We start from the raw sequence: 21,604 nt of genomic DNA on the forward strand, positions 1-21,604 counted from the left end.
CGCGTGTTTTTTGTTGAAAAGAAAAAATACTGCGGAAAGTAGCCAGTGTTGTGAATGCCCATCCCCTGTGGGGCTTGGCTTGGTTAAACAGCAGGCAACAGAGCGAATGCTTTTGACGTTTCAGTTGAATGAGTTACAGGGTTACAGTGATGGTTTAGCGGGAGTGTAATGAAGTCAGCCGGCATGTGTTTGGAAATGGTGTGAAAGGGGGACGTACAGTTTCCTGAGAGAGAAGGGAAACAAATAGCTGGTGGGATTGGAAATTAGACTTTGAGTAAACAATATACAGTATATATGCAAGTGAGATTCATCTCATTCATGTCTCATTCACAAACATGTGAAAAATAGCTCTACTACACTGTAGGGCACCCACTAACCACGTCGCACTGTATTATGGATAACTGTGCTTCCAATACACATTCACAGTTAGAGATTTTACTGCAATGCCTTTTAGTGCTGGTCCATTTTGTGTTCTGACTTTCATGTAAAAGGAGTAATAATGAAGTCAGATTGACTTTGTCCGTGCCCAATAACAGCACATAGAAGCATTTTCTGATCTAATGCCACTATCAGCAGGACGACTTCATGTGTGTGTTTCAAATCACTGTTGAAAGATAAATCTGTTTGATGATGTGACAACTCTATGGTTATGGTTTTGTTAGGTTTAGGCACAAAAATGTACTTGGTAATTGAAAGTTTGGGGTTCGGGTTGAATTTATTACTATACAAATAAGTGCTATACAAATAGTTTATTTTCATTAGTAGTTCTTCAGGTTCGGGACCTTAATTGTCATGGGGACAATAATTAACAGTTGTTTAAGGTTATGGAACAGTTGTTGCAGACACCAATATGCGATATGCACATTAAAACTAATTGTGCTTGCTGTAATCTTTCCTCCTGCTCATAGTGGACATTAAGAGATCCCGTTCTAAAGCACTTGAACTTTAAGTAATGGGAGACTAAATTCACACCGCTTATTTTGTGAAAAAATACATTCCGAAGTGAATCTAAAGTTAATGGCTCCAGCAGTCTGAGATACACACAAATAAGTGGACAGACTTTTTAGTCTTTTATTACCATCCTTCTACTGCAGCTCAAAAGGAAATACAAAGAAGGAACTAAAAGCTTCACATAAACTTTTAAAGACATTTTTGCACAAAATGAAGGCTGTGGATTTTGTCCCCTCATCACTTACATTGAAAGTGCATTTTAATTGCCAGGATGAGCAGGAGGAACGATTAGAGCCAGGGCTAGAGCTGAAGAATGCCCCGTCGTCCCTGGGCTGAAAAAACATCGGATCAGGGTGTATGAAAGAAGAGTTGAAAGAAAGCTTTTTAGAGGTCCAATGCAAGATCTAGTTTTTTTGTCTAAAACACTACTTTTTACATTTGAAAATTGTTTCAATTAAAATATGTTAGATAAGCTTTGTTAGGGTCAAAATCAAACATCAATTATAAATAACTTAGCAAGAAAAAATAATTTTATCACCTTCGTTTTCTTCATTTTAATAAATTATACATTCATGAAAAAATAAACAAAACACTTGATGTTTTATTTATGTTGATGGTCACCTTGAATGATTTTAACGAATGACAATGTAGAAAAAACAATATTTTAAATGTGGGATGGTCCACATTCATTTCGGATTAGCTTATGTTGTATTTTGAGACAGTTCTGGGAGGAAGGTGGAGAAAAGTTGGTTGAGAGCCCTGATGACAAAACCTGTTTCAATGTCCACAAAAACTGTGAGCCTAGGAAGAAGGAAGAAATGATCAAGAGTATTATTATTAATCGACTGTAACAGGTCTTTGCACTAATGTGTTGACATGCATGTGTTTTAACATGGTTACCAGATTATATAATGTAATATTCAGGCTACACTGCTGAGACAAGTCCTTTCTTGACAGTTCACAATCCCCAGATAAAATGAATAAAGTTCTTTAAATTATGCTAAAAATCATAGTCTGCCTAGAACTGGACCCAGACCGACCTTTTTAGCTATAGGGCTGGGAATCGCAGAGTAACTCACAATATCACTATCACGTTAACGATGGTACCACGATACAGCAATTCTGCGAAAACTTGATACATTGCAAGACAATTCTCTACGGTAAAAAAAAATGTGTTTCTGGGGAAGAAAAAATACTGCAGAAAGCAGAAATTATGCATTTATTCACTGCACTGTGGTGTCAGTCTCACAGAATTTGACAACTGAGATTAAACAATGTATGCACAGTGCATAGAGTTTTAGCTTCGTGCCTCTTTTATACACACACACTGACTGCAACTTGGACTTAAATACAAATATTGATATTTGGCGTCAGTGTATTGATAACGTATGACAAGGCGAATTAATACAATATATTCCCTATAATGTCTCTACCCGATCGAATGAATGTTTTTCCACCAGCTTCAATAAACCAAACAGTTTGTTTGAACTACACCTATCTGGCTGGGTGTAGAAGCACCCTTAGTCATTGTGTTGTACCTGTATAACCTTGGAGTCTTTGTTGTTTCAAAAAAATCAGTTTAATTTATTCAGTATATTCCGTTTGGGGGTTTTGGAACAGATCAGAAAACACCCTCTGACATTAAAAACAGCAGGAAAAAAAACATTTTGTTGTGCAGGAATAACTGGGCCAAGTTTTGCAGTTCAGTTTTGGTTTATGAGGCCAAATCATGAAAAATGATGAAGCTACATGTGATCTGGTTGGGCAAAGAGGTGATGGCTACTTTTTGCAATTTTGGACGATCCAAAGTAATAAATGTCAGTGAGTGGGTGTTATTGTTGTGTAAAAACACCACCATAAATGTGGTCTAAAACCTACACTGAAAATTTCCAAAACTTCTCAATAGCTAGATTAATCACCATGTGAAACCCTGAGGCCTCAACATCCGTCTCAGATGAGTCAGTTATCCTGACTTAAGCATTTATTTTGATATCCAAGGACTAATAGATTTTTTTCTCTCTCGCTTGTTAAAATGTCATGCTTCAGGCTGTACTTTGGGGGAAAGCAGTGGAAAGAATGAGAGCGCCCCCAGGCAACCAACGTTTTTGGACAAAGATTTAAAGCGAAAGATGCTGGAAACAAGAAGTCCTGAGAGAGTTCAGGGATGCATGAGTGGAACCAAAGAATAGATCTGTGTGGTCAAAAACACCTAGTTGGACAAAGAAAATGGAGCCAAATTAAGGGAAATATGTCTTTCGCTTTAGAGCACAAATAAATGCTTACTGGCTATTCGACCCTGTACTTGAAACTGCAAGATTCAGCAAAACTGAACTCCAGCCAACGAGGCAGTCGGGTGGTTACATGTGAGACAAACACACACCTGCTGGGATTTCAAGATTGAGCCGTCTGTCTATTCTACCTGCCAAACTTCTTTGGCAGCAGCTTGTTCCTTTTTCTTCACCCCTTTAAGAGGAATACATTATGTAATGTAATGTCACGATATTAGATCATGAACAATTAAAATGTTTCCCCAATCAGCCTTTACAGAGAGTATCGCGCAACAGTGCACATTCTATCAGTCTCAGTTCTATGGCTCCAGTGTTTGCCCTGCATTCAGCGGGGGGGCAGCGCTGCTGCCATTTAAAAATAACCCCAATACAATGAAACCAATAAACTATTGCTATTTCAACGTTGAGCCGCCAGAGTCAGGGAGGAGCCATGATTATAGATCAAACACCCCCAGCCACCATTTAGCAGTCTGTTATTGGTGGTTTGAAAGCTCGAGTTTCCCCTAGAGTTTCCCTTAGTGCGCTATCCACACACACAGAAAGCGGAGCAGAAGAGAGACAGGTGAAGTGAAGATAATGTTGTCAGTACCAGCTACAAAAAGGCTCGGTTGTGAATGACACGGTGATGTGCTGAGGAATTTGAATGTTTTTGTGTTATCACAGCTAAGCGAGACCGGAGACTATTCAGTTAAGACAGATTGTGATGCTGCTTTGCCTTCATTGTTTGGTGGAAGTGGTAAAGCCCTGGGGTCTCATTTATAAAACAGTGCGTAGGATCCACACTAGATGTTTGCGTACGCCAAAGAATATTCAGATTTATAAAACCTTGTGTGCGCCTGCCAGTGCACAATTCCCTTTTATAAATCCCAAATCAACCTGTAGATGAGCGCAGCTGGTTCTGCCTCACATCCCGCCCTCTACATGCCCACATTCAACCATAAATGGTCAATGCAAAGCACTTACTGAATGTTGGTTTGTAGAAACGAGCTGCTGATTACTGGGTCTTTACGGTGCAGGTTTTGAAGATTTGCCTGGCGAGGTGCCTGGAGAAGGTGGGTGACTCCTCTGCTCCAGTGAGCTTTGATACTCGCATCAGATAGCTGTTTACAGTTTGTCTGTGTACAGTATGCTGTAGCTGTCACTATGGAATAAACCCTAAATGAATCAATAACGTTGTGTACTCACAAACTGCTCTGGTCTGCAGTTCTTTAATATAAGGTTATCTTCACAGCTGACCACGAGTGTTGGTAGTTCGGTGTCTCCTCTGTGCCCCGGGGTGCAAACAGCGCTCATAAAATATTAAGCAAATTTAGATTTGAGGTTTGAGTTGGTTTATATCTTTAACAATTGAAATGTGCTTACAGTTATGTACACTAGTACAAGCACAAAAAACACTGCTGGTTTGACTGTTTATGATAAAGAGAATATGTAAGTGCAAAGTAACGTGTGATATGAAGTTAAATTAAATGTGAGAGGCATCATTCTACATGTAATTACAGTCTGGCTTCGATTCACCACCTCACCATCTGCGTCGCCAATAGTGTGACAGGCAAACCAGCTTTAAAAGTGACGTATTATATTTTCAAATAAGTGCTTTTAGGTGGATCTAATTTATGCCAATGTGAAAAGTTGTTCATGTGGAGTTTGTCTAATTTTGACTGGTAAATAAGTAATAATAAAAGAAACATTGAAGTGCTAAATTTGATAACAGAATTTGCTGAGGTGTTTTGTTACCTTGTAGCTCAGTTTGGTTTTAGTTTTTGGTTGGTTGTACTATTCAATAACTCTCCAAAAAACAGAGACACTTGAAGCAATGCAGAGCTTTGATACAGCCGTAGTCCTCTCAACAGAGACACGCTCTTCTCTGTCATTCCCATTTAGTTTCCTGTATAATTGGAAGCCCATGTTCCTCCCACTGGCGGCCTCCCTGCTGGCAGTGCGTCTGTTGTGCCAGTCAAGGGTCACCTCCCGTGGTGGCGGCCCTCTCCATGTTGTTCTGACCTACGGCAAGAGATGCTCCTCCGGAGGTCTCCGGTGACTAATAATGCTTATTCTCTGTGTCGTGCCAGTCGCTAACACCAGGGGCTGAGTGAACAGAGCACAAACAGATAAGCACAGCAGGTGGAAGAGGGGAGACACAGAGAGAGGACGGGGCATTTTTAACTGAGAGAGACACTGGTGCCCACAAGAGAAGAGAGCATGGACTGAATTAGGAAGGCCAGAGGTGGAATTGTTTGAGAGAGAAGGTGAGCCATAAAGGATAATTACAGTTTATTACACCGTGGTCTTATTTTCATAATCTCTTTCTATCTGTAATACTAACATTGTACACTTTTTCCTCGGAGTGAGAAGTCCCTTCCCTGTTTTCTTTTTCTACAAAGCTTGAGATTTTTACTCAAGTACAATCGATCTGATCCACTAGGATCAGGGAGTAACGTTACATCAAAATGTTGTCTCCACCATTCTGCATAACTTCCGCCTCCCATCAATGCTAGAATCCTTTTGGACATTTGTTGTGGAGGTCATTTAGCGTCAAATTGTCATTTAGAAAAGGCAACCACTCTCTCCACACATCTGCTCTTCACAATGTTTAACTCGTGCTGTTGGGATTAGATCACATAAGTTACATTATGGTGCATTCAAGCTCCAAACAGTAAAAATGTGTATTATGCGAAGGCGAAGGGGATGTTTTCACTGCAATATAAAATAGATTCAAGTGAGGGAATTATGACCTGTTTAACTTTCTTACACTAGCTTTAAGCAGTTTATAATATAGAAAATGTTTAATCAAAGAAAATATTGAAATAAAAATCATGAATTTCATGCGATTAATCATTTAAATTGTGTTATTTTTTTAATAAAATGAACCCATGATGACAATATCAAAGTAAAAGGATAACATGTCGAGTTTTTTGTGACCAATTGTTTAATCCCTTTTGATTTTATTCATCTTCCAATAGGCCTAAATTTCCATTACAGACAAGTAAGTCTGGCTATTTGGGCAAGAAAAACATCTCACATCTCATCTTTCTTCTTGCTAAAAAAGTTTTATGTAAAGCTGTGCGTGTTGATAGAACCTTATTACTGAAAGGCTGTGTCTGCCTCAAAATGAGTTGATTTTACTCCTGATATTTGAATGATTAGCCTACAGCCCACCCAGTCACCTGTGAAATTACCTTTAAATGGGCAATACAACCAATCAAATGTACTTTGCAATTACAAAAAAGTGATTGTCGTCTGGTCACTTTTGTTGCAGTACTTTTACCTGTTGAAATACCTTTAAAAGGGCCAATATAAAAATGTAAACAAAGGCTGTCTGCGTGCTGTGAACCGTTTCATCTGATATTGCGGGGAACCAGACCCGGGGACAGGCATTAAGAATAACTATATAGAAATAGCCAATCTTCTCGCTTATGGTCTCGAGGTCACATAGAGGCATCAGTATTAAATTGAGACCATTTCATAAGCAGTTAAAATCTCCTAGTAACTTGAGACCTGACTATATTCCTAATAGTACTTGAGTGTTATCAATCCTGTGTGTAAATTGATGCAACATTTTGAATAAAAGGCGTTGGACTGGGGGTGAGAGAGGGGGATGCATGTGGGGAGAGAGACAAAAGTAGTTTTATGAATGCTGTTTACAGATGAGCAGTTCAATTGTGTTATAGATTAAATAATTACCACAAGTGAAAATAAAGGCGTCTTGGCAGAGAGACTGCAAGTAAGAAGATGGTAGACAAGAATAACAATTAACAAGAGAAAATGGAGAACGGCACTATGATCCTGACTGTAATTAAATATGAAATAGTCTGTACATTATTTTGAGTGATTATTACATAAATGATCTTAGACTATATATATATAGATACTCCAAAATATATAAGATAAGATAGAACTTTCTTTATCTCGAAGGAAATTCTTGTGCCAGAGAAATATAAACACTTTGAGTATAAAAGGAATATTACTGCAATTATTATTGCAAAAAAGAACATTATAAAACATAGAGAGAACAAGAGAGAGAGAGTGCTTTACACTTGGAGCTATGGCCGGTCCAGAGTATGACACAGCACAGCAGGTGTTGAATCTGGAGGTAGTGAATCGCGATAAAAGAACACTCACAATAAGTTGTTCATTTTGAATTTCCATTATCGGGATAAACTTAAATATTGTCTTGAGTGAATTGACAAAGTCGTCTAGCTCGCCATCATGGCAGAAAAGTGAAAAATAGAGCTTGATGTAAAAGGTATTGATGATCTAAAGCACAAATAAAGCACAAATAAACACAACCCGCACCTCTGCATAACCCTGCGAGAATGTGCGCCTTTTGCCGGATTTTGAATGAATGCAGCTGAAGCGAACACAAATCCTGTCAGCTCGAGCTTGTGGCGTGTCTGCTCTGCCTGTATGCGCGTGTGTCTTCACATCCACGGCCCAGAAGCTGACGCCCACGAGCAAACACGGTAAAATAAGAGAGAAAGAGAGAATCCAGGCAGGGGGGCAGGGTCTATATCACAAAGGAAAAAGTTATGAAAACACGTGTGGCACTCCAACTCTCTATATTATGCCTAAATTGATATAACTAACTTTAGCCAGGAACTATGGGATGTTTGGGTTTGGTTTCCTTAATAACAAAAACACAAATTAGACTCTTATCATTAAAACAAATAACAACCAATCCTCTCAACCCTCTTGCCACTATTTCCCCAGAGCAAACACAGCTCAACTACTTCTCTAAACCTCACAGTGGGCGCCCCCACACACTCACACACGCACAAATATAAGAGAAGTTGCAGGCCTGGGCGTTGCACTGGTGCGGCCGACAGAATCCTCAACAGAGCAAAAACACATAAAGTCCAACTCACAGTTTGAAGTCAGTCCTGGAGACAGGATGTTTAAAAAAGATGAAAATGAAGAGACTAATGCGCACCAAATTTAGTTAAGAAAATAAAAATAAAACACAACATAGAATAAATTGATTTTAGTAAAAAAGTAAAATGCTAATAAATTAGATTTAGAGTGAAATAAAATAAGAAATAAAATATGTATAAATACTGAAACCATATCATAAAAACACATAAGACAATGTATATAATCAGACTGAATAATACGCAACAGTATTTAAATAAACATAAAATTATACAATACATTAAAGCCAGACTTAATGGTATTTTAGTTTCTGTTTAAAAATATCTATATTTTCAGTGACATCGATCGTCTGGAAGGCTGTTCCAAAGGCTTAGAGCAAAACGAATAAAAGCAGCATCACCAAATGTTTTTGTTCTGCTTTGTGAAGCAGCTAAAAGACAAGAACCAGAGGATCTGAGGGGTCTTACTGGTTCATAAACTAAAAGCATTTCTGAAAGGTTGTGTGGTGCGAGCCCATGTAGTGCCTTATAAACTAATTAAATAACTTTAAAATCAATATGAAAACTAACAGGTAACCTGTGTAAAGGTTTTAAAATAGATGTAATAAGTGCTCTCCTTTTGATCCCAGTTAATACTCGGGTGGCAGAATTTTGAATTATTTATTGCTGACTTATTGTATTCTTTGACCCAAAGGAGAGAATTGCAATCGGTTAGCCTTTTATAGAAGCATGCATCAGTCTCTCTGTGTTGCTCAGAGAGAGAACTGGCCTCACTTCAGAGATGTTCTTCAAATGATAAAATTTTTGTGCTATGTGACTAGTGTGCCTTGAAGTTAACATCCGCCAAACATCACCCCCAGATTTCTTGCTTCTCGGCTTGGGTTGACTCCAGTTTCTGTCTCTGAGCCTTTGAACCGATTATTAGTGCTTCTGTTTCGTCGTATCTAAAATACGGCTAAAAACTTAAAAACTATATAACCAGTTCCTTGGACACTTTTTATGCTCTAACATTGCCTATGTTTGATATTGTCCTACCAGCCATATTTTCCGTAATTGTGTCATCGTTTATGTCTTTCCTGTGTAAGTGACCTGCATGATATACTCAACTGTCTAAGCCTCATGACAAAGATCAAAGACTTTTGGTTTTCCTTTGATGAAAGGTGTACCGTTATGGTGGCTGGGTCCAATTCTGTTTTGTTCCCATTCTTTTTAACTCTATTTTGGATTGAGTGTAAATGTCTCTCTTTTATTGCATTATCCCAATGCTTCTGCCACTGTTGATTTACCTTTTCCCACATACTGTGCCTTTTCCCTCTGACTTTTATAATTACAACAATTCCTTTTTTGACTGCTTCTTTAGCCAACGTGTCTGCTCTTTCATTTTCAAGGATACCTGAATGTGCTGGGACCCACATGAACGGGATCTTTTTCCTTTGCCTAACCATTCTTGAGTTAATAATCAAGATTTAAAAAAAACACATCCTGAATAAATTATTGCAACTAAGTATGGAAAAAAATTCAACAGTATAACATTCAAACAATCAGATGTTGGTAACTAGACATATAGCGACTGTAGACGCTGTTGTTTGCAGCAGTTCTGGAAAAAGCTAGTAAGTGGACCGTGAGTTGGGGTTGACGTGTAAAACAATGCCTTGTGTGTATCTACTGTAAGAGATTATACTAAACACAATAAATAATGTGTGAAATCAGAGGCAATCTCTGGTCAAAAAAAGTAAATATACACAAACATTGTCATCAGAGCTGGAAACCAAAGGCTCAAATCAAAAGCCACAGCAGCTGGAGTGAAGCAACATTGATGAGGCTACTCAGCTGCTTAATCTACATTACATCATATTTAGCTCCAAATGAACTCAGTTGGCCGAGGAGCAGCGTCATGCATTCAGATGGGAGATGTTAAAATCATGTCCTGTCCTCTGGCCTCCCTGCAGTCAGTTGAGGCCACTACTACTCCAAGAAAGGTATTCTTCCCAGGTGGCTGAACAACCACAGCTGGCTCTCCTCAAAGTGGAGGTGCAGTTGCTCAACAAAGAGGTCCTTTTGGTTCACTGAGCTCCTCACCCTGTCATGAATTGTTAACGTTAACGCGTCCATTTGCTGTTTCCTTTTGAAGTGGACCATCCATCTCTGTGAATTTGTTCATACATTTGTAGCATATTTTATTCACTGTTCACTGGAAATACAGTAATGGCTTTTCGATGATACACTTTATCAGTTAGACACATGGGAAACAACAGCCCAACAAAAAACAAACAGTAACAGCAAATATAAGTTTTTCTAATGAACCTAAAAGTACTTTAGAAGCTCAGATTGTTGGTCAGCGATGATTAGTACATTTTAATGGGGCCAGTTACTGCAACAGATGCTCAGCAGGTCATTTTGTGAGAGAGGTCACAGTGGGTAGTGGATTTTAGAGTGTACTCACTCACTCCTTGGCAAAGATGGTGTTCTCAAGTGAGGGTAAAAGAGATCATACAGATTGCCACTGGGGCGCAGCAGCTGAGATAATACGAGTGTTGTATCCGACCATCATAGTAAAGTGAGAGCTGAACCACAAGGTAAGACAACGGATGAGATTCTAAAGAAGGTTTCTCTCTCTGTTAGGTATGGGGGTGTTGCAGTTGCAATATTTTTTTGCAAATGTGTGTGGAGAGCTGTGAAAATGTACCTCAATCTGTTTGTGCGATTTGTGAATGTGCACAGGAATCTGCAAACATGTACTGAGATTCACAAGTGTAGTGAGAATAGCCCCATATGGAGGGTTGTTGGCCTCTCTTTGTGGCAGAAACATGCCCCTGAAAACATACACGCAATCATCTTCGTGTCAAGATTCAAAGAGGGCTTTCCCGGGTGATACGAATTCAGGAACCAGATATTGCAGTTGACTTGATATTTGTTTTAAATATGTACAATAAAACCTGAATGATGAAACTGGGCAACAAACTTTCTCCTGAGCTCCACTTGTACCAGCTCTGCCCAGTTTGCCCACCAGGTAGGAGTACAGATCTTACTTTAGCCTGCGGGTCTGAAGGACAGTGGGGATGGACGCTGTCCATGGTGCTGAACTTTGGTCCTATCGAATACTTTTGCAAAGAAGAAACTGCCTCAACTCGCAAACACGTTTGTGCATGCTGATCGTCACTAGAAAAATTGCTACTTGCGGTTTTTATTTTAAAGTTGTAATCTTTAGGATTTAATAATGCAGGCCCCAGAGTTCCTTTTGAAATGGCCTGTGTATCCAGCATTCAGGGCACCAAGCAAACCTTTCCTGTCAGGTATGCAACAAAAGTGTGTTGTTTAAAGTGCACCAACACAAAGTTAAACTGCATGCATGCACTGGCTTTTATCTCGCAGATCTCATTAGTGCCTCCATCTTTTGAGTCCCTTAAACTTGGGCACGTTATTTGAATCCTGTGCAGGAAAGGTGCGTTCCACCAGCAGCAACAATGCAAACTATTGCATAGAGAAGCAGCTACAGAATGCAAATATACAAAAGTAACAAAACCCTTTGATTTTATCATTGTCAATCATAATTTGCCTGGTAAACTTTGGTATTTCATGTATGTTATTATGTATTACCTTGGGAAGAGAAATCCCTTTTCTAGTGGGTTAGCACCTGAAATCATGAACTGCACTTGCTGATAAAACCCCACCAAGTGAAAAACACGGAGGTCTCACTTTTCTTTCCTATGCTTGTGTTCCCTCCAGCTGGAGAGTATTTCAGCTTCTTTTGCTGTTTCGACAGATGTAGCTTTGGGTTTTCGCTCTATGTGTTCCTCTACATTTGCAAGGAAACGCTGGTTTGTCAAGATTGAGGCCACTTATCTGTTAAGAACTGAAACGCTTTTGAAAGCGATGTTACCACAACACATTCTCTGCTGCCTGACTGGAAGGCTCAGAGCAAGAACAAATTCAACCCTGTGATCTTAATTGTCAGCATATTCTGCCATGTTTAATATTTCAGAAAAAAAAAATCAGATACCTTATCAAACAGGCGAATATAATTTAATTTAGGTAAGGCTGGTGCACTGTAAAAAAGAATTTGAGGTTTTAGTGTATTCAGCTCATTTCCCTAAGTCAGTTTAACTAAAGTGTTGGGTGTACTTGAAATATAAAGTTCAACTGTGCCCAACTCATCACTACAGTGTAGGCAACACAGATTTCCCAGCTGACTCAACTGTATGTGTGGCCCCTGCAAAAGCATGTTGGTAACCCCACACAGTAAACAACGGCTGCCCATCTACAGTGACATCCGCCTCAAGAAAACTCCATTTTGGATGAGGAGTTGCCAAGGTAAGAACACCTGCTTGTATTCATCAAAATGCTTGTTAAATTAAGTGTTGAATAGGAAAACTTGATAAATCTTACACACGGTTTGCAAAGTATACCTTGTAGCAGTAGTTTTTAGTGACTTAAAAAGCCATTGTTTATGGCCAAGTTTAGCTAGCAGTAGTAATGCTAGTTAGCTATTGTAGTTAACAAAGCTACACAAAGCTATCACATATTCACGGACTATTGTATTGCCTTTAAACGAGCACTGGCATGAAATAAGTCAAGTACTACATGCATTATAGTGAAACAAAGGTAGGATATGCTGTACTATTTGATTTGGCTTTAAAATATACAGTCAAATGTAGATTTATAAGACTTCCTGTTTCTAAATCTTCTAAAAAATAAGTTGCCTTCTTTGTATAATCCCAAGACATGTTAATAGTAACGTTACTTTTATTCTATAAAAGCATTTTTCTATGGTACATGGTTAGCTACTAAATATTTCACTGTGATTTTCAGACTACCAGTTCAGAAGTGGAAGTAACCAAAGGAATGAACACTGGCCTTCTCATTGATACAGGGGACGGTGGAAGTAAGAAACAGTTGCTGGCAAAGGACATTGTTGATGTCGCTGTTGTGCTGGAGGAGCACATAATTCTGCACAAGCAAAAGGATGTTGCCAGAGCCTTTGCAACACTGATGGGACTCACAGGCACAGACAGGTTTTTTTCACCAACTATGCCTTGCATTATAGTCGTTATCTTTCAGTTAGTAACTCAGGACTCTTTGCTATAACTTCTGTATGTTCAATGCTGATATATCTTGAGTCTATTTGTATGGTGTAATATTCAGACAGTTGGACAACACTGCTAAATGCTCAGTAGTAATTTGGAATATGAAATTGAATTTAAAAAAACATTGCAAATTTTTAAGTATTTCTAGGATAATTTTTGGCTTTGCTAATGCATATACCATATATTTTGGCCAGGGTGTAGGTTGCTTTTTTCTAATTGTGGAAGTATATATATATATGTATATATATGTATGTGTGTGTGTATATATATATATGTATATATATGTATGTGTGTGTGTATATATATATATGTATATATATGTATGTGTGTGTATATATATATATATATATATATATATATGTATGTATGTATGTATGTATATATATATATATACTGTATATGTATATGTATATATATATATATGTATATATGTATGTATGTATGTATATATATGTATATATATGTGTATATGTATATGTATGTATGTATATATATGTATATATATTTGTATATATATGTATATGTGTATATATACATATGTATATGTGTATATATATGTATATATGTATATAAAACTTGTTTAATATGGTGTTTTTCATAATATTCAGACATGCCTCATGTTATTGTTTTTATATTCATTGCAAAAAGCCACTGTCAGTTTGGGAATGAAATAAAATAGCAATCTGAATGCTCTTTAGTGTCTGTGAATTATTTGTATGTGTACTGTTCGAAAAAAGAGGGTTAAGTTGTCTGGGCAAATTAAGCAGTTTAATTTTGTTGAATGAACTTAACATTGAAACTAAGATGAACTATACCTTTAAAAAGTAACCTGGCTGCCTTAAAATGATAAGTTCATTCAACAAGATCCTGAGTGAGTTCAGCTTTTATTACTATATTTGCCCAACTAAAATGTATAAATTGATCCAACAAGAAGATTAGTTCAAACAACTATTATTTTCATGTTTGTACAGCTCAGGATAACGGTAATAGTTTGTTGGTTATACTGGTCATTCTTTGTTGCCTAAAATGTCTTGTTGGTAGTACTAAAAAACATGTTGGTTAAACTTGAAGTTTAAAGTTGATGGGACTATTTTTTAAGTATTATTTAGCTTCCCCCTTGTCAGCCCAACTATTTATTCTTAGTTTAATGAACTTGGATTGAAGTGCAAACAACTGAAGTTTCTTAGCTTGCCTAACTCAACATTTTAAGGCAGCCAGGTTACTCATTATTTTAAGTTGAACAAGCTTGTTTTTTTTTACCCATGGGTAAAAAGGAGCTGACACTTTAAAAATTGGAGGCATTCAAATCGCTAAATGCTCGGATACAAACCTCTGCATAAATGTAAGCTGGATGAGCCTGTTGGAGACATACAAGGATAGATTCAGTGTAATGTTGTACCAACCAGCCTTGCAGTTAGTTATTTTGTGAACAACATGAATTTCCTTTCTAAACCTCTCTGATAAATTATATTTATTCAATGCCATGTGCCTCAAGCAGTGAATTAGAATATTTTCTTCAAGTAACCTTGGTTTTAGGTTTTCCTTTCTATTCTACAAAAAAAAGCAGTTAGCACAGAGTTTTCTGTTTTAGTATTGATGGGCATTATGTGCCTTTAGTAGGTACACTGTTTTAACCCAAAACAATCGTGCCATTTAATAAAAGGTCTGTTAGAAATGTTTGTGAGCTTTTTGATATATGTATCGATCTTTTGTGCCACTGAAAACATGGAGGAAAAGCAATGTGACCAGAGAATAACAGTGTACAGAACTTTCTTTAGAAGATGCATAATACACCCGAAGGAGACGAAAAGAGGAAGTTAATAAAATGTGAAGGCAGAGGATGGATAGGGATGATTAAATCGGCTTAGCTAATCCACTTCCTCTGTTTGTTGGCCCGAAAAAAAAAGTTAAAATGTAGAACATGCTCGGATGCAGGGATGAAAAGTGAAATGGAGGGATAAAGGGAAGAAAGAACCGTCAGATGAATTTTTCAGATAGAGATGAACTGAAATCTCCTGTGTTGCCGAGAAAGAGGATGTAGCGCAGTTATGAGCTCATTGTTTGCAGACATTGTTTTGCCAACGTGCCATTGCATTTTGAATCGCTTGGCAGATAAGTTGTCAGACGTCTGAATGAGCGGCATCTTTAAGAAGCAGTAATTCAAAGAGGGAGAGATGAGGAATAGACGGCGGTGGAAGAAGTTTTCATCTGTCGGGAGCAAGACGGGAACAAAGTTGTTGAAGGGTTTACGAGATAGAAGAGAGAAAACGGAAGCTGGTAATTGCGTGGCTTCTGGCACCATGATATTATCTCTCCCTGACATGTGCGGATCTCCTATTGATACATGAAGCAACATGAGCATGAAGCCGTTTCAGTGGCTCTATGTCATTTCCCTCGCACTCATGTTGCATTTCTCTTTGTGTCTTACTGATGACAGATGCTAGATGACAAGGACGAATGGGGGAAGGAAGGAAGGCACATTACAAGGCATTGCTCCTTATTATACCTACATGTTCCCTAGAAGGGGCGTTTTGTCACGATACGTACTCTAACTCCAACATAGACTTTTGTGAGGTATTGACAGTGGACTAAAACTTAAAAGCTCAGGTGTAATTGTGATATTAAATGCACTAATAGCCTCCTCTCTATGTGTCTTTGTCTCTCTCCCTCAGGCTCAGTGTCTCTCAGTGTATTGCTGGTGTCTGTTGCGTCCGTAGTATGTGCCGTTTGGCTGGTAGCTCTGTGTGGCGTCTGCACCTGGTGTCAACGTAAACTGGTAAGTTACAGTGCTTATTAGTCACATTTCAATGTTAGCATTTATTTCAAATGATTTGGAGAAAGTTATTTCAACTGAGCTGAGGCCCTCTGTGAATCACAACACTTTGGACAGGGACAGAAACACTTCATACAACACAGCTGCATTGAATGAAGTGGAGGGAAATCTTTTACATCTGACCTTGGTACAGTTGATCATGTAATGTTCATTGTTTTCTGTATTGGCTGAATTCTTCTTGTGAAAGGCAAAAAGTAGCATTAAGTTAAATCAATCACTGCCGAGTTATTATTAACGAACTCTTTCAAAATAAAATACTTCAACCTAGTTTCCACTGATGAATTGAAAATGATGAATTAAATAATCGTTGATTAAATGATAGTGAAAATAATTCCATCCTATTCCATAACACTACTTTTTGAGATGCCTTACTTTAAAAATGTAAACATGTTTTTCTCCAAAACGTAATTTTCATTCAACAAAAGAATCCAAACTCATAATGATGTCTTAAAACTAAACATAAAAAAGAAGAATTTTTCTTTTAAATCGAGACTTGTTTGATCAAAAATATAGTTAAACGTTCACTGTCAGCTTTCAGTATTGTAAAGGTGTTGAAGCTCAGTGCTCCAGACACGTTACAGTTGGTACTAAGACAATATTGAGGTTCAATACCCAGCCTCTTGACTGAGGCCAAATGGCTCTCATGAAAACACATGGTCCTTTACAGTTTACAGCTCACCATGTTTCTGAACAACTCTAAGCGATTGAAGAAGAACTGCTGTTGTGTGGGCAGTCGGGTTTTCTTTTCATGACCTTGAACTGAATGTATACACCGATTGCCTGATGTGTTGTTGTTGTTGAATAGTGTTTTGCTTTCTGTGCTCTATGGCATGGGAACCAGATAGAGGCTGTATGTTTGGCCATGACAGCAAACAAGATCAGAAACCTTGTGCTCTCTGTAAACATGGCTTTGTGCATCATGGCTGCTTGCCTCCAGCCTCCAGCACCATGCTAATGATTCATATGCTAATGAGCATCACTCAGAGCTATTGGCTGCTGAAGCAAGTGTAATTCCCCCTATACATTTTGATCCCCTGGCATTTGCTACACTCTGTCCTGCTCCCCCCCCCCCCCCCCCCCCCCCCTGCCTTCCTTTTGTCCCGCTCTCTCATCTCTGTCTGTCTCTTGTTCTGAGGAGTGACTGCAGCACAGCAGTTGATCAAACATACACAAGCCGAGACATAACTGGGCTATTCAGAAGAAAAACAGCTGAGCTAAATGACATAATTCTCCAGGGTAAAATGTATGATCACTTACTGGAGTTATAAAGTATGTTAAGTGCTCCTTAAAGTCTAAATTGCTATCATTGCTTTGGTGAAACAAAACAGAATTGAACCTGACAAACAAACCCATTTCTTATCTTTGTTTACCCTCATGGTATCTCTGTCTCTGTCTTTGTTTTTGTGTCACCCTCCTTCTCCTTTTATACCGAATAGTCTGGTTTGTATTTGTCCTTTTGTCACTTTATCTACATGTCCTTGTCAGAATGTCACTGATTTAGTTTTCCAGGATTGTTCTGCTGTCCTCTCGTCTCTGTTGCCTCTGTGGTTCCCCATAGTCCTTGTCTCCTTCTGTCATATTCTCTTGTGTTTGTTTTGTGGGTTGCACTCCTAAAGGTTAAATAAATAAACACCTACAGGTGAAATAGAGCCAATGTGCGAGAGGTGAGAATTTAAAAAGGTCAAACATAAAATGCTGTAACACATTTTGGCATGTATTAATCTGCTGATCATTTTCTTGATGAATCATTTGGGCTGTAAAATGGCAGAAAAAAAAGCTAAACATGTCACAATTTCCCAGAGCCTTTTTGTTTTGCTTGTTTCGTCCAATCAACAGTCCAAATTGCAAGGATCTCAAATGTATCCTCAATTAGAAAAATAAAATCCTCTTTGAGAGGCCTGAACCAGAAAATGTTTGGCATTGTTGCTACAAAATACAACATAAACAGTGAATCAATTATCAAAATAGTCGTAGTAGTAATAGTTGATGAATTTTCTGTCCCAGTTTTCTTTCCCTAACCTTAACCAAAGTGCTTTTGTTGCCTAAATGTTTCCACTGAACACAATCCAGCTGGTAGCGACTGTATTTCATGCAAAACGTAATTTGGAAAACAAATTAGAAGCATATAAACATCCAACATCCATATGAAAACATTTGCTCCAGGAGAGATGAAACTGTTGGAACTGGTCTCATGCCATTGGTTGTTTTATGGGAGTGGAAGTGGGAGGAGAGTGGGGGGAGGAGGGAAGGGAGAGGCAGAGGCAGAAACAGCCACAGAGGCATACAAACAGGCGGGAAGAGGAGGTGAGGCTGGTCGGTGTTGAACATCCAGGTGTGTGTCCTCTGCACAGCCTTCGTCATTCTGGAGTCTGTTTCCAACCTCCTCTGTGCTGTCCCTCCGTGTTTCTCACTCGCTCCTCTACTCTGTTTGTCGTACTCCTGTTTCTCTTCTCCATCTTCCCTTCTGCTTCTCACATCCACCCACGCTCTCTCAACATTGTACCTTCTCCACCCTCTGCTCTCCAGCCTCCTTTGGATTTTATGATTCTGTTAAATGATTGATGAGCTGCACTTGATAGCATATTCTTGACTTCTGGAAATCTATCCGTGTCTGAGTCCCCAAATCTAATATTATTCTGTGCTGTGTGTATGCACTGTGCAGTATGTGTGTGTGTGTGTTTACAGTGTAGTGGCTGAATGTAGGTACAGATTAGGTCAGGCCCCAAAGCTTTGCTCTCTATTGAAAATGTTTTTGCCGAGCTGGACACATGAGATGTGACATAATAAATAATAGAGTGTATTGTGGATGCATTAGAGGGAGATACAGTAGAATACTTAAAGAGGCAACCTGTTTGCGGGACACTGAAAGCTGAATTCAGATAAACATTCAGCACTCGGCTGTGTCTGAAAGCCTGCAGGCTGCTCAAAATCCTTCATTGAGATCAAGTACTGCATTCATCATTGAGTTTAAAATGGTGCAACAAATCTCTCAACCAAAAAGAGCAAAGAAATCTTCCATCAAAGTCCGATAAGAAAGTCGACTAACTAAAAAATAAACAGCAGCATACATTTGTTTTTCCCTTTCAAGGCACATATTACAATATTATAGAAGCAGAATTGAATGAACTGATGAGGAACTGTGGAAAACACAGCATTGGTAGTTTGTCAAAACACTTAAAAAAACTACTGTATTTTTATGTTTTCCTGACAAGCAACAGTAAATCTAGCAAAAGCAGACATTTATATGTGTTAAAACATGAATGGTGACATCATTGACACATGTGACACTTTTAGTTTAAACTGGACCAAAACGTAACGACAGAGGTGCTGGATCAGAAAACATGAACATTGTTGACAACAGTTTTTGTCTGTCTTGATATGAAGAAATGAGGGACTCGAAGTGTTCTTTGTCTGCATCTGGAGGAACCATCTGTTCTGAGATTTTTCAGACAGCTCTTAAATATGTATATGGCTGCTTTAAAATCTATCCATACATAACTGATTCCACCCAGAGCCTTCTAACGACGTTCCCCTCTTCCCCTCCACCTTTCTGTGGAGTCTTGTTAATCTTATCTCATTCATATAATGTGGTTTTCACTCATATTCCTATAAAGTGTCATAATATCAAGATTGGGCTTAGACTTGCTTATTAGCTAATCTAAAGACAGCAACTGACGCTATTCTGTGGCTCTTCTAACTATCATAAATAATTGAAGGAACATGGAAAATCCAGTCGGCTCAGCCAATCCTGATGTCAGACTGTTGTTATTTTGAGACTCTATGTTGTCTCCCACATGGCTGCATAGGTTAGCACCATCACTTACATCACTAGGGTCCTTGGTTTGAACAGCTCAGCTGGAGCTTTTAGATTAGTTTACTCTCCCTGTATGTGTATTGGTCTCTCCAGTTTCTTCCAACAGTCCTAAGACATGCAGGTCAGAGTGAACGGAAAAACTAAAAATAGCCTCGAGGTGTGAATATTAAAGAGTTATAGCATGTGACATGAAGCTGATATACTGTAGGAGATGTGACTGCACACCAATGTCTACAGTACATGGTGTTACCGAAGCAGGGGCTAAACCTTCCACACTGCCGGAAAAACAACAAGACCTGCACTTGACACTGTTTTGTGAAAAAAAAGGGGATTGTTAAAGTAACTCGACTCTATAAAATGTCCACCTGGGACTTGTACACACCAGCAGATGCTGATAGCAGACAGCAGAACAGAAACCACTAACAATAAAAGACGGATCATCTTCTTCTTGTGTCATTTCATTTTCACAATTAACATTTCATGGCAGATTGCATCTGTTATTTAGCATCGACTCCTCCGACATGCCTTCGTTTGAGCTGTTTGCATGGGGTTATTCATTGCTGCAGAGTGTGTTGCCGGAAAATCTCAGTTTTGAGGAAGAAGGAAGGAGTCGGATTGACACTTCAAAGAGCGAAGTGAACGAATCAAAAGGAGCAGAGAGTGTAGGAGGGAAACAGGACACACCTTCATCACCAAGCAAGGATGAGTGCACAAACAATAATGGTTTCTCTTGAGAGACTTGAAATTGATGTTATATAAAACTCATCCCAATGCAAGCAAATAATATTCTCCTCATATTGTATTTTGTCATCCAGGCACGTTGTGTACTGGTAAAAGTCCTTGAGTTTGAATCTTTTTTTGAATCTTTCGTTATATTGTCTTTCAAAAACTAGAGGAGTCATTTGCCAAGTTCTGTATATTTTGTCAAAATATGGCATATCTGATTAAAACTCAGTGAAGTTGATAATGATAATTATCCACAGCAACAGATGGTAATGCAGCTGAGATCTCCAAACAGGATCGAATCCAAAGTGTTGTTTCCTAGACCGAGGACAAAACTTCACGATGAGAAATAAAGAGATGTCTTTCCTTTTTAGTGGAGGTTTTATGGCATATAGGCTCTTTATGTCCTTGTTGTGAGGTTACTATGGTAAAGCATTATGTAAGAGCAGAGGGTCTGTGTGACTCAGCTGGAGAGAGCTCAGTGTTATCACCCTCAAGAGTTCAATAAATACAGAGTTCAATATAACGTAAAGCTCAATAACGGTAACCAGTGTGTATTGCTCTGCTCAGCGCGATCCATTAAGTGCTAACAATGTGCAGAGTAAGTAAAGTGAGCTGTATAATACATTACACTCTAAATGCATGCATTTTTGCTGCCTATATCTAGAATTTTCCTGCCCTCCAAATGGTCTTGTTTCTCCCTAAAACAGCTCTGGATAGAAATGTGTCAGCTTTGAGAAGAAAACCTTTGAGTTTGTGATTTGTAAACTATCCGTTACTGACGCCGTGGTTTAATGTTAGTCCGGCTGCAGATATCCACAGCGTTGTGATATATAGCTCAGCGTCAGATTTCACCCGTTCACAACAACACAGCTGAATGCAGCATACATGATCAGGCTGTGTCCTGCATCAATACAATACCCCACAAACTGTTCACTGTGATAGAGAGCAACGATTGTGGTGAGCAGAAGATTTGCAGTGGGGATTGCCTTTTTGAATGTGTTTTACTGAAAAGGAGAAGACGCTATCTTCAATTTAAAGCTACA

At 38.6% G+C, this 21,604-nt stretch overlaps 1 protein-coding gene across 1 annotated transcript in view; it reads left to right on the forward strand.

Annotated features, from left to right (window-relative positions):
• Nucleotides 1–12,324: 12,324 nt before the first annotated feature.
• Nucleotides 12,325–21,604, forward strand: part of syt7b (synaptotagmin VIIb) — a 45,427-nt gene continuing 36,147 nt past the window's right edge. Inside the window, 2 exon segments of the mRNA XM_076109749.1 lie at nt 12,325–12,415; nt 15,861–15,964. Coding sequence (XP_075965864.1) covers nt 12,325–12,415; nt 15,861–15,964 — 195 coding nt within the window.

Source organism: Anarhichas minor, unplaced genomic scaffold (assembly GCF_050575085.1).
Source record: "Anarhichas minor isolate MPS153535 unplaced genomic scaffold, ASM5057508v1 ptg000042l, whole genome shotgun sequence".
NCBI classification, from domain to species: Eukaryota; Metazoa; Chordata; class Actinopteri; order Perciformes; family Anarhichadidae; genus Anarhichas; species Anarhichas minor.